Raw genomic sequence first — 12,496 nt, 5'->3', positions numbered from 1 at the left:
CGGCCCGCAGCCGCAAACGGAAAAAGAGCTTACCTACAGGGTTCAGCTGGGGATCCGTTATCTTAAAATGCCTCATAAAACGTTAAACGCGAACTTAGTGTATCATGCACTCCTTTGCAAATGGATTTTTTTTCTTTTAAAACCAACTTTTTTTTTGCTGGAAATCTATATTTCATATCATTTAATCCCATCTGCGTCGTTTCTGGCATTGCCTCCAGTGGTTAATGTGTCAATACTAATGAATCAACAATTTCCTCACCTCCATTACCATTTTTTTAGCTTGAGGCCCGGCAGGTGTTTAATGGCCGCCGCTCAGCTCCCACTCCCGCACTAACGGCAGTTTGAAGGATTCGGCCCCCGCCCACCCCGTAGGATTGGTCAACCATCACGTCACTCAACGCTAATGAGCAGTAGGATTGGTCAACCGCTAATGAGCGGATTTTGAACGTTTTTTGTATACTGTCTGAACAATTTTTGTCTGACCAAAAAGTAAATATGCCTATGAGACTCCCCTAATCATAAGTTTTCTTTTGATATAACATATGTGTAGGTACGCTCTATAACTTTTGAGTGTATAGCGGACAGACAGACATACAGACAGACAGACATACAGACAGACAGACATACAGACAAACAGACGGACGGATCCTTTTATATATATAGATATACATAAGAAACAAGACATATGCTACTTATATATACTACTAAGAAGAGGATACCAGTGTAACTTAAGAAAATATATTTGCAACATGATTATTGTCCCTCACACTAAGAGTTAGGGATGGAATCTTTACAGACACCATCAATAATCAGTAATTCCTCAGTCATGGGCTGATGCAGTGTTGACCCCTTAATCTTCTAAATTCCAGGGAATACAACCAACGTTCCCTCTAATAATTTTTTTGTGTGCGGTCCCTTTAAATTTGCGGCCATGCACGAGCGATATCTCTTCCAGCTCGTGAACGGGTTGTGCGGGACCTCTGGATTGATGCGCTGTCACATTAGGCATCTATAAGGCACCTTTAATGTAGTGAAACATCCTAAGATGCTTCACAATTGGGACATCGAGTAAGTGTTTGGGGAAGGAGTTGGGGAGGTGATAGAAGGCATGGTCGAAGAAATAGATTTTTTGAGGCTTTCGAAGGTAGCACGAGATGTAGCAAGGCAGAAGGGATTAGCAATTCCAGAGTGCAGGGGCAGTGCTGTGTGCAGGTTCTGTCATTGAAAATGGAATAAAAGGTAGGAGGACATACAATAGACTAGAATTGGAATGGTGGATAGTACAAACTGGCACATAAGGCTATAGGGAATTGCAGAGCTAGGGTTGGTCCTCGGCTATGGAGGGATGTGCAGATAAGCTGGGCGACGAGGAACCAGTGAAGGTTAGCAACAGCAGGAGGGGGACAGGTAGGTGGGACTTAGTACAAGATAGGATGCGGACAGGTGATTTTTAAATGAGTTGGAGTTTGCTTAGGGTGGAGCTCAAAGCCAGTAAGGAGAACATTGGAGAAGTCAAGCCTGGAAATAGAAAAGGTATGATGAAGATCTCACCCTTTGTATAGAAAGAAGCTGGGAAAATTACAAAGGTCAACATAGGCAGCCTTGGTAATGGACCAGTGGGGTTTGAAGCTCACCTCAGGATCAATCAGCCTGTGCGAGCAGCTGGGAAGGGAAATGTTATCAGGAATTGAAGTGCAGAAGTTACTGACTGGAGCTGAACAGAATGGTTTTGATCTGGTCAATTTGGAGGAAGTTCTGGCTCATCCATGACTTGAACAGGCAAATGGACAGCACTGCAACACACATGATGTTGAGATTGATGGAGGAGAGGTAAAAGTGGGAGTCATTGACTATATATAGAAACTAACCTTATGCTTACAGATAATGTTTCCAAGAGGCAGCGTGTAGATGAAGAATGATGGTGGGGTGGAGGAGGAGAGAGATGGAACTTTGGGGTTGGAGGTGATTTTGAAGGCTCAGGACCTATAGCTGGAGATATGCTTACCACATTGGGACAGGTATGAAAGGAACTATGAATGACTATTACCACAGGGGTGGACCATGTGGGAGAAATAGTAGTAAAGAATGGAGTAGTCAACCGCATCAAAGGCCATTTAGAAGTTGAAGAGCACAAGCAGGGATAGTACACCATAACCAGAGTCCCACAGGATATCTGGTGACTTTGTCAGCTTGGTGCTGTGGGCAGGATGGATATCAGACTGAAGAGATTAAAACAGGGAGTGGATGTGGAACTGAGTGACAATGATGTATTCAAGGCTCCTAGAGGGGAAGAGGAAGTTAGTGACAGGGTAGCAGTTGGAAAGGTTATTGGGATCGTGGATGTTTTTTTATTTTTTTATTTTTATATAAGAGAGTGTGTTTTAATGCAAAGGTCTTCGCTATCTCCAAGTACAATCCAAACACTGCAGAGGAACAAATTACTTTTTAAAATTTACATGAGAGATTTTCAACACTAACGACAATTGATTTTGTTTAAATTTCTGACTCATCCAACTAGACATGTCATTTTTCCTTGGCCACATAAAGCCCTTATCTGCTCAATGCCTGAGGACATGAAGCAGTGGATGTCAGCATACATTGGGCTGAGGGGAGTTAGCGGAGTGCTGAGGAGCTGGATTCAGAGAGCAACATTGGGTCTCAACACAAATGGTGAGTCTCGTGAGGCATGGACAGAAGATAGGGGCGCAGCTACAGAGTAGCTGGGATGGAGGGAAGCTGGCGGTGGAGGAAATGATATCGGAGGAGGAGACTGAGACAACCAAAGGGATAGTCTCATATTTAGAGGTGTCACACAAGCCATCATAGGTAAGGATAGAAGGGATGTGTGAGGGAGGTTAAAGGCGGCGAAGGAGTGCACGGTGTGTACGATGAACTATAATGGAGGCAGTAGTGTTAATGCAGCATCAGAACCATAATAATAATTTCTAGAGGCCTGAAAGTCCTTTCAATGCATTCTTCTCTATCTTTAAGTCCAATGCAGATGTTTCAGCATGACAAATTATTTTATTAACTTTATATACATGAGCTTTCAACATCTGTAGCGACAATTAATTTTTTTAAAAACCTGGCTTATTCAACCAATTGTGTTGTTTTTACCGAGTCATGTGAACCCCATTTCTGCTGAATGCCTAATTAGATTCTGGTGTAGCAGTGTGAAGCTCACTGGAACACCCTAATTTGTTGTTGCTGAGTGACTTGCCTCAGTAAATTAACCATTTGTGGATCAACAAAGAATCCTGTCTAGTTTGTGCCTCTCTTAATAACTGTCCCTGGGAATAAAAAGGGAAAAACCACTTTACCATTTGGGGAGGGTAACACAACTGAAAGGAGATGATCATTAAAAATAAGCAGGTACTACAAACTTATGCTTCTTGAAAAGGACAAGCCGACAGACAGATCACCAGCTTAAAACAATTTAAAGTGACCTGAATCATCTTCTCAATAAACCATGGAACAGGCTGAAGCTTCATTTTCTTGATGTTGCTCTTTAATGCACGAAGGAAAACCTCACGTTGTGGTACAGGGAGCACCACACCAGGGAACAAGTCAGATATAATTCCCTAGAGCAATGAGACAGAGATTGCATTTTAACAATGGCTTTTTATTATAACTCTGCATGCCGATCCCAATGATGCTACGAATGTTTTGACTTGAACACCTAGATCTGGGCTAAAAACAGAAAATGCAGATAATGCAAAGCCAGTCGATTAATATCAGAAAACAAAAGTTAAGTTTATTGTTGGGCCTCATCCAAATTATTATCTTTTCAGATGCTGATCGGCATTTTCAGTTTTTGTTTCATATTTCCAAAAGTTGAGGTTTTCTTTTTACTTAAACCTGAAAGCTGTGCTTCGTCACTTTCCAAACTGTGCATGGCTCATATATCTGCACTATTTCCTTATTGCGCTAGATAATCATTTTCACAGAGTTCTGCTCACAATTAATCAGCTGTGCATGTCAGACTCAATTTCTCTCAGTGCATTTTTAAAAAAAGTTTCCCTTTTAAAATATACCTGAAACAGGGGTACATCCTGGGCCAAAAACTTGGCTAAGTTCACATCCAACAGGGCTCGTAACAGCAGTACGCTCTCATTGTCTTCTGGGAATTTCAGCTTCAGGTTTCCAGCTGCGGTCAGGACTGACTTTACTGCACGCATACCATAATCATAGTGATGCTGTGATGATAATTGTTCAGAGCACAGACGGTAGGTAGCCACAATCTTCTGGGAAAGACTGGAGGGGGGGATGCGAAGAGAAGCAAGTAACAAAAAAAGCACTTGTCCTTTAACTTTTACTTTATTTTGTTTAACACAGTTATTTAAGTCATAATAATGTACAGAATTAGCAGAGAGATGAAGAAACACAACAGGCAATCCATTGGGCAAGTGTTACACCACGTAATACAGTACATTAAAGCTTTGGTGCGACAGATCCACCATTTGTACATTAAGTTTTTTGCCATGACAGGCTGGGTTTTGGGAGGGCAGCCTAATAACCCCACTCTCCCAAATTTACTTTTAAGCTGTATTACCAGTCTCCCGGTGAACCAGAAGTAAACTGTGTTCCAAGGGAAAAGGCCATTGTGGACATGCAACATCATCAATCAGTGACGCCATGATGTATATGGGACACGGGTGTATACTTGAGGACGTAGGCCCCGAAAATGTGCAGTGCGTCAATCCACCCATCAGTGACCTCTGGTGCTGACCCTGCCAAAATATGTGGGGTCAGGGAGAAGGTCACCTAATTTAAGTAATCCCAGAGGACAGCTGCATTTCTAGAATTTGGTTGCCAAAGGAAGACAGAAACTGCAGCCTGTGGTGCTGTGTCTGGGCAGTGGTTTCCAGGGCCACCACCCCAAAGATGTTTCAATGTTGTGCATCGGGCGCCTTCAAAAGGGGATCAAAACACAGCCTTAACCTTTTTTTCTATTGTTGGAAGTCCAAGCCTGGACCTCCAAGTTGGTACTACTTCGGCCATACTGCAGGCCTGGTCACACTCGGTGTACCAGTCTACCACACTCCAGCCGTGCTCCTCCCTCTGATGTGGGGCACCATGATTGGGTAGTTGGAGGCTTCATCCCAAACAATACCTCATGGAAACCACTGGGAAATGCCTGGACCCAGTGTGCCTGAGTCCTGGCCTAATTTGCAGCCTCTCTGTTGCATTCCTGCCAGACTTATGGAGGGAATACACAGGAAGGGCTGTGGATTTTCGGTCCCATAATGTCATCACGGAGATGTACCCATAAACGGCGACGACCATGTTGCTACTGATGCAGCACTTTTCCTGGGCACAATTAGACCTGAAGAGGGTGTTAAGACCCAAGAGAAAACTTGGTCATATTGGCCACCCATCGAAAAGGATCCAGCAGCTTTATCTTCATTTGGCTGCAGGCTGTGGGAGAACCAGGTTACGGAAACCTCTAGGCAAAGAACAATCCAAAACAGCTAATGAGACGTCATTAAAGACTCCTACCAGCTTTAGATCATAGCTATTACATATTATGGAAAAAAGCAGGTATGTCTGATTGCTTGACTTGTATTTAATTGTTACATAATGTGGAATTAAAATTTAAGTAGCATTATCCCTACTGGTGCTCATGAGGTAAAACTCATTAATGTGATCAGATTTTTTAAGGACTGATTCACATAATACCAAATAGATATAGAGGCAAAAGTCCATGGGAATTCTGCTGGTTTTCCGTCGTAACTTTGGCAGGTGATCGGAGGAATCCACAGGAAAACAGCAGAGTCACGGCATTTCTGGCAGTTTCGTCTTTGCTTTGTAAGGAGTGGAATCTCTGTCCACCACTTACAAGGCAAATAACAGTAAGAGGGTGGATCCAGTGCAAATGGCTCCCTACACTGGGAGTTCCCACTTCTTTGGTTCAGTCTGGACCTGGCGTGTCAGTGGAGGATGATACACCCAGTGAGGGGAGACATCCCAGCGTCCACATGTGCAGATGTGGGCCCCATTAATCCCCATTAGGCCAGGAAAGTGGTCCCACCCCCAAAGAAAGTCTTTTTAAGGAGATTGCCCATCCGCAACTGTAGTAACCTGGGAGGTTATGAGTAACCTGATCCACCAGGTGGTGCTGTGGCAATTGGGCTCCTGAGTTAAGTCTGGGCTGTACTGGTTGTACTCTTTGTTTTTTCTGCCTCATGGCAGAAGCTTTTATGTGCAAGTGTTGATTAAACCATGTTACGGAGTTAACCTGTGTCTGTCTCCATCTATGGCCACCTCAAGATACCACATATGGCGACGAGAATAAAAGGACGGAAAAGTTTTGGTGGATCAGTCATAGTTTGGGAGTATTCGGAAGAGGTGCTCGGGTTGGTTAGCAAACTAGTCGGAAAAGCACGAGGCTAGGCCGCGGGAGTCAAAACGGAGTTTGATTTTTTGGCTGAAGTGACCGGACTCCAAGGATGGCAGGAACGGTAGGCTCCGTGGCACCTTTTGACAGCAAGTCGTAGTCTTGGGGGGAGTATTGTGAAATACTGGGCCATTTCTTTATGGCAAACGAGGTGGACAGTGCTGAAAAGAAAAGGGCCATTTTACTGAGTTGTGTGGGAGCGCAAACCTATACACGGATGAGGCATCTGCTGAGCCCGGAGCGGCCAGGAGAAAAATCTTTTGACGAGTTGGTGAGTCTACTAAAGAATCATTTCGATCCGAAACCTAGTGAAATAGTACAGAGATGGAAATTCAATTCGAGGATTAGGAGGCCGGAAGAAAGCGTTACTGAGTATGTGGAGGAGCTTCGGAAGCTCGCACAGGACTGTAATTTTGGAAATGCGCTCACAGTCATGTTAAGGGACAGACTAGTATGCGGAGTTAACGACGACAGTATACAGCAAAGGTTGCTGTCAGAAGAAGGATTAATGTTTGAGACGGCACTTAAAAAAGCACAAGCCATGGAGACGGCTAACAAGGACATTAAGGACTTAAACAGTATGAGCAAGGAGAAATGGAGTAAACCAGTGGGAGGAGCTGTTTTCAAGATGGAAGCTGGCGCGAAAAGTCCACCAGTCGGGGTTGGGGATTGCTACCGATGTGGCGGGACGAGCCATTATGCAAAGGACTGCAGGTTTGCAAAGGCAAAGTGCCACAATTGTGGAAAAATAGGGCACTTAAAGAAAGTCTGTAAAAGGGCAGTGAGTGAGAGAAGCAGTGCTAAAGGGGCAAAGCATGCTAAAGGGGGGAGGGAGAAGTACACAAAGCGGGCAAATTACATACAAGAGGAGGAAGAGTCTAGTGAGTCGGTTTTCACTATATACAGTATAGACACTTCAAGGCCCAACGTACCCCCTCTCACTCAGTATTTGATAGTGAACGGAGGTCAAGTAAAGTTTGAGATTGACACCGGATGTAGTGTAACCATAATGTCGCAGACTGAGTACGCCAAGCTACGGGGGGAAGCAAAAGTACCAGAGCTAGGTACATGCCCCATTAGTCTCAAAACCTACACAAGACAGAAGGTGGACATTTTGGGGGCGGCCGAAGTACACGTGAAACACAAAGGAGTCACCAAAGAGCTTACGGTGGTAGTGGTAGCAGGGTCAGGGCCAAACCTGTTAGGGCAAGGGTGGATCAGTGAGTTGAGTGTGGACTGGCAGGCAATGAATAAAATGGAGGACAGTACAGAGGCACTGCAAGAAGTGCTGATGAAGCATGAATTAGTGTTCAAGGACAAACTGGGCACCTTAAGGGGAGCCACAGCCAAGATTCATGTAGCCAGTAATGCCACGCCTCGTTTCTTTAAACCAAGGTCGGTACCTTTTGCAATGAAAACCAAGGTGGAGGCGGAACTAGATCGCCTGCTAAAGGACAAAGTAATAGAACCAGTGAAATTTTCAGACTGGGCAGCACCAATAGTCCCGGTATTGAAGCCCGGCGGTAACGTAAGGGTGTGTGGTGACTATAAGTTAACAGTGAACAGAGCATCATCACTGGAACAGTACCCCATTCCGAGAATGGAGGACATGTTAACATCGCTCGCTGGGGGACAAAGATTCAGCAAACTGGACATGAGTCATGCGTATCAGCAGATATTGCTAGATGAAGAATCAAAAAAGTTTGTCACGGTGAACACGCACAAGGGGCTATTCACGTATGCCAGGTTACCATTTGGTGTCAGTTCTAGCCCAGCAATATTCCAACGGACTATGGAGGGCATTCTGCAGGGCATTCCAAAGGTGGCCGTGTACTTAGATGATATTCTGCTAACAGGAAGTGACGATCAGGATCACTTAAAAACACTGGACAAAGTGCTACAGCGGCTGGAAGAGGCGGGGCTACGCCTGAAACGGAGTAAGTGTAGTTTCATGGAGAAGGAAGTTACATTCCTGGGACATCGGGTGGATGCCACAGGCCTCCATCCATTACCAGGGAAAGTGCAGGCAGTGCAGGATGCACCTGCACCCACCTCAGTGACTGAACTGAAAGCCTATCTAGGGCTCCTGAATTATTATAACCGGTTTCTTCCAAACTTATCGATGCTGCTGGCACCCCTGCACAAACTGCTGAGAAAGGAGGAGCCATGGCGTTGGGGGCCAGAGCAAGCGAAAGCGTTTCAGCAGTCAAAGGAGCTACTTCAGTCCAGCAGGGTGTTAGTGCATTATGACGAGAAGAAGGAGCTGATAATGTCCTGCGACGCATCACCCTATGGAGTGGGGGCAGTGTTGGCCCACCGCATGCCAGATGGAGCGGAAAGGCCCATCGGGTTTGTTTCACGCACGCTCACAGCTGCGGAAAAGAACTATTCACAGCTTGATAAAGAGGGGTTGGCCGTTATATTTGGAGTAAAGAAATTCCATAAGTACATATATGGGAGGAAGTTTGTAATCAGTACTGACCACAAGCCTCTTATTAGCTTACTGAATGAGATGAAAGCGGTACCTCAAATGGCATCACAGAGAATAATGAGATGGGCAGTAATATTAAGAGCCTATGAATATGTGATCACGTACAGAGCCGGCAAGGAAAACGGGAATGCGGATGCTCTCAGCCGCCTGCCCCTCTCAAAATCTCCTCGCAGTACTTCCCCTGAGGAGCACGTCCTGATGCTGGATCAGGAGATCAGTCCCCTGATGACTTCAGCGCAAATCCAGGGCTGGACAGCCAAGGACCCCGTTCTGTCAAGGGTCCGTGAGTATGTGTTGAAAGGCTGGCCAGATCACCGTGAGCGACCGGAGTTCGCACCGTACAGACAGAGACAGCACGAGCTCAGTGTCCAAGATGGATGTGTGCTATGGGGAGCACGCATCATAGTCCCAGAGCGGGGACGCTCTACTTTGATGGAACAGTTGCATCAATCGCACCCAGGAATTACTAGAATGAAAGGACTGGCTAGGAGCTACCTGTGGTGGCCTAACTTGGATGCTGAAATTGAGTCAAAGGTAAAGTCATGCACTATATGTCAGGAACAGAGGAAAGCACCTGCCGGGGCACCACTCCATCCCTGGGAGTGGCCCAGCAAACCCTGGAGGAGAATTCACATAGACTATGCGGGACGTTTTAGGGGCAAAATGTTTTTGGTGCTGGTAGACGCTCACTCAAAGTGGATCGACGTTTATCCAGTGAGCTCTGCAACGACTGATGCCACACTGAATTGTCTCAGGAACAGCTTCAGTACGCATGGTATTCCAGAAATGATTGTATCCGACAATGCACAGTGTTTTGTTAGTGAAGGGAGCAAAGAATTCATGGTAAGGAATGGAATCACACATGTCACCTCGGCTCCATATCACCCAGCCTCAAATGGGTTAGCCGAGCGCGCCGTGCAGACTTTTAAGGAGCTCATGAGGAAGAGCTCAGGGGACACCCTGGAGACCAAGCTCAATAGAGCCTTGTTTAGTTATCGTATAACACCCCAAGCTACCACGGGGCTTTCTCCGGCTGAGTTGATGATGGGGAGAAAGTTAGACCTGATACACCCAGATCTCAAAAGCAAGGTTGAGACAAAACAAACCAAAAAGCGTACCATGACAAACATACTAAAGCTCGCCATTTCGCCATAGGGGACTCTGTGTACACCCGGAACTTCGGCTATGGACCTAAATGGATACCAGGACTAATCCAGGACATTACAGGACCTGTGTCGTACTCCGTGTTACTAGGGGATGGTCGAGGGGTTCGTCGGCATGTGGATCAGCTTTTCAGCCGGCAGCAGGGGGGAACTGCCTCAGATGGAACAAAGGGCAGTCGAGGAGGCTGTTCCAGGACCCAGCATGGCTTATAAGGTGCCAGTGGACACTGGTACTGCCAGGCCACAGCGGGACAGAGTAAAACCAACATCAGAGACTACTCCAATCTCAAGTGCGAGTGAATCTGAGAATCCACCACAAGTGGAATTAAGACGTTCACAAAGGATTCGCAAGCAACCAGAAAGACTTATACAAACCTGTTAAATTAGTCAGGGGTTAACCATGGTTAGAGCAGACTGGTTAATTAAAACGTAGTACCTAGTAAGGGTTATTGTTTAAGAATTGCATACGGCAATCTTAAGGGGGGAGGAGTGTAGTAACCTGGGAGGTTATGAGTAACCTGATCTACCAGGTGGTGCTGTGGCAATTGGGCTCCTGAGTTAAGTCTGGGCTGTACAGGTTGTACTCTTTGTTTTTGCTGCCTCATGGCAGAAGCTTTTATGTGCAAGTGTTGATTAAACCATGTTACGGAGTTAACCTGTGTCTGTCTCCATCTATGGCCACCTCAAGATACCACAGCAACAAAGGGAGCCAAGGAAGATATGGCTGGGGGAGGGGGGAGGGGTCAGAGCAATCCTTCCAAAGTGGGCAAGCAAGCACAAGTAAAGTGTCCAAAATGGCACTTGCATTCACTCCCACTCATTCCACAAGTGCAGGGTCAGCACTGGAGGGCATTGGCTTGCTTGATCCCGGCATAGCCCACAGATTTTTGGTATCCTGGTAGAGACAGATAAGGGATACTTATAGAATCATAGAATAGTACAGCATAGAAGGAGGCCATTTTGCCCATCTTCCCACTTCCCCGCTCTTTAAATGTTTTTAAAGGATTTAAAATAGCCAAAAAATAATTTGCTCTTTACCTTCGTGAGTCAATAAACCCCATTGAGTAAAGAGAAATTTCACCAATCAGAGCGTAGTCTGGAACCATCATAGCGACTGTACGGAACAATGCCTGAAGAAATTAGAGCAACGGATGCATTAAAAAAATTCAACGATGCAAAGGGAAATCAATAAGGTCCAACTCTTCATACTGTAGGAAGAGAATGAACCCAATCGCCAAGTTAGGATGCTCTCCTTCACTTGAATCAATGACACCAGTAGTGCTTCAGCGCAGCTCTCTCCTCTCCCCCCCACCGCCCCGCCCCCCCCCCCGCTCTCCCTTCTCTCCCACTGCTCTCCCCTCTCCTCCCCACCCCCGCGCTCCCCCCTCTTCCCCCGCAAGGGCTGTGGTATCCTTTGTGCACCAAGTTCAAAAATAACCTGGATATGGAGTTTATTTAGTTAATTGCAAAATCTAATTCCAAAAAGAGCTAAAGAGATCTCAACAAAGGTTCTTAGTATTAAACCTTTGCTTTTGCTCATAGCTAATATATATTAAGGAAAAAAACTTCTTTTAGGGAGGAAGGGAGAAGGAAAATAACCTAAAAATATGGGGCACATACTTAAAAAAAGCACACCACAAAGAAATATTTCAGCCCTCAGTTAGGAACATGTTTTTGTGACAAATATAGTTAGAAAATCAACCTGTATAGTGTAACATTTATAAGTGCCTTTTAAATCTCATTATTCAATTTGTTTTAATATATATTATATGCTACCATTTTCAAACTTATTTTAAATACCAACATTTGTCCAATACTATATTACATCATAAAATCATTAAAGAAAAATTGAGCTTTACCTTAAGGTTATCTGGAAGCTCAGCACGACCTGCATACCCAGGATTCATAGTAATAAAGACCGAACATGTTGGGTTGAGAGAAAGTTCTGTCCCCTCAAAGTAAAATGTCTTAAGATTGCGTATAATTGCTTGTTGAATACTGAGAATCTGTTGTGCAACTACAGAAAGCACTTCAACCTAAGGATCAAAATAACAATCCAATACTGTACTGTTATCACTGAGATTTTAAAACTCTGCACTACTTTTGTCATTTCTGTCCTCCATCATGTGTACCATAAGTGATAATAAATGAATGATTTTGTCTTTTATAACAGGCTGATGCAGTTTTGAATAATTAGGAAATGTTCAAGAAGACACCAAACTGCCATCAAAAGTCACCTTAAACATTCCTGAAGAACAGGCATGTAATTTGAAACCCAAGAGGGGAGAGAATAACTGGTGCGCTAAATCTATAAAATGATAGATATATCAGTGCAGTATGATACCATACTATACAGGCAGTTAAAATGAGGTCAGGTCACATGCCCACTTTGATCCCACTGCCTTCCCACCATATCCCGATGCTAACCTGCTCTTTTGAGCAGCA

General features: G+C 44.9%; 1 protein-coding gene across 1 annotated transcript in view; it reads right to left on the bottom strand.

Annotated features, from left to right (window-relative positions):
• dnah3 (dynein axonemal heavy chain 3) overlaps positions 1 to 12,496 on the bottom strand; it is a 336,640-nt gene that overhangs the window by 143,556 nt on the left and 180,588 nt on the right. The window contains exons 30-33 of the mRNA XM_086000753.1: positions 11,911 to 12,087; positions 11,090 to 11,181; positions 4,035 to 4,254; positions 3,447 to 3,581 (exon numbers count right to left, since the gene is read on the bottom strand). Coding sequence (XP_085856879.1) covers positions 3,447 to 3,581; positions 4,035 to 4,254; positions 11,090 to 11,181; positions 11,911 to 12,087 — 624 coding nt within the window. The remainder of the gene's footprint in view (positions 1 to 3,446; positions 3,582 to 4,034; positions 4,255 to 11,089; positions 11,182 to 11,910; positions 12,088 to 12,496) is intronic.

Source organism: Somniosus microcephalus, chromosome 11, assembly GCF_052327205.1.
Source record: "Somniosus microcephalus isolate GS21.2 chromosome 11, FLI_Smic_1.0, whole genome shotgun sequence".
Classification (NCBI taxonomy): Eukaryota; Metazoa; Chordata; class Chondrichthyes; order Squaliformes; family Somniosidae; genus Somniosus; species Somniosus microcephalus.
The sequence above is the reverse complement of the archived record's forward strand: the minus strand, read 5'-3'. Positions and strand labels throughout refer to the sequence as shown.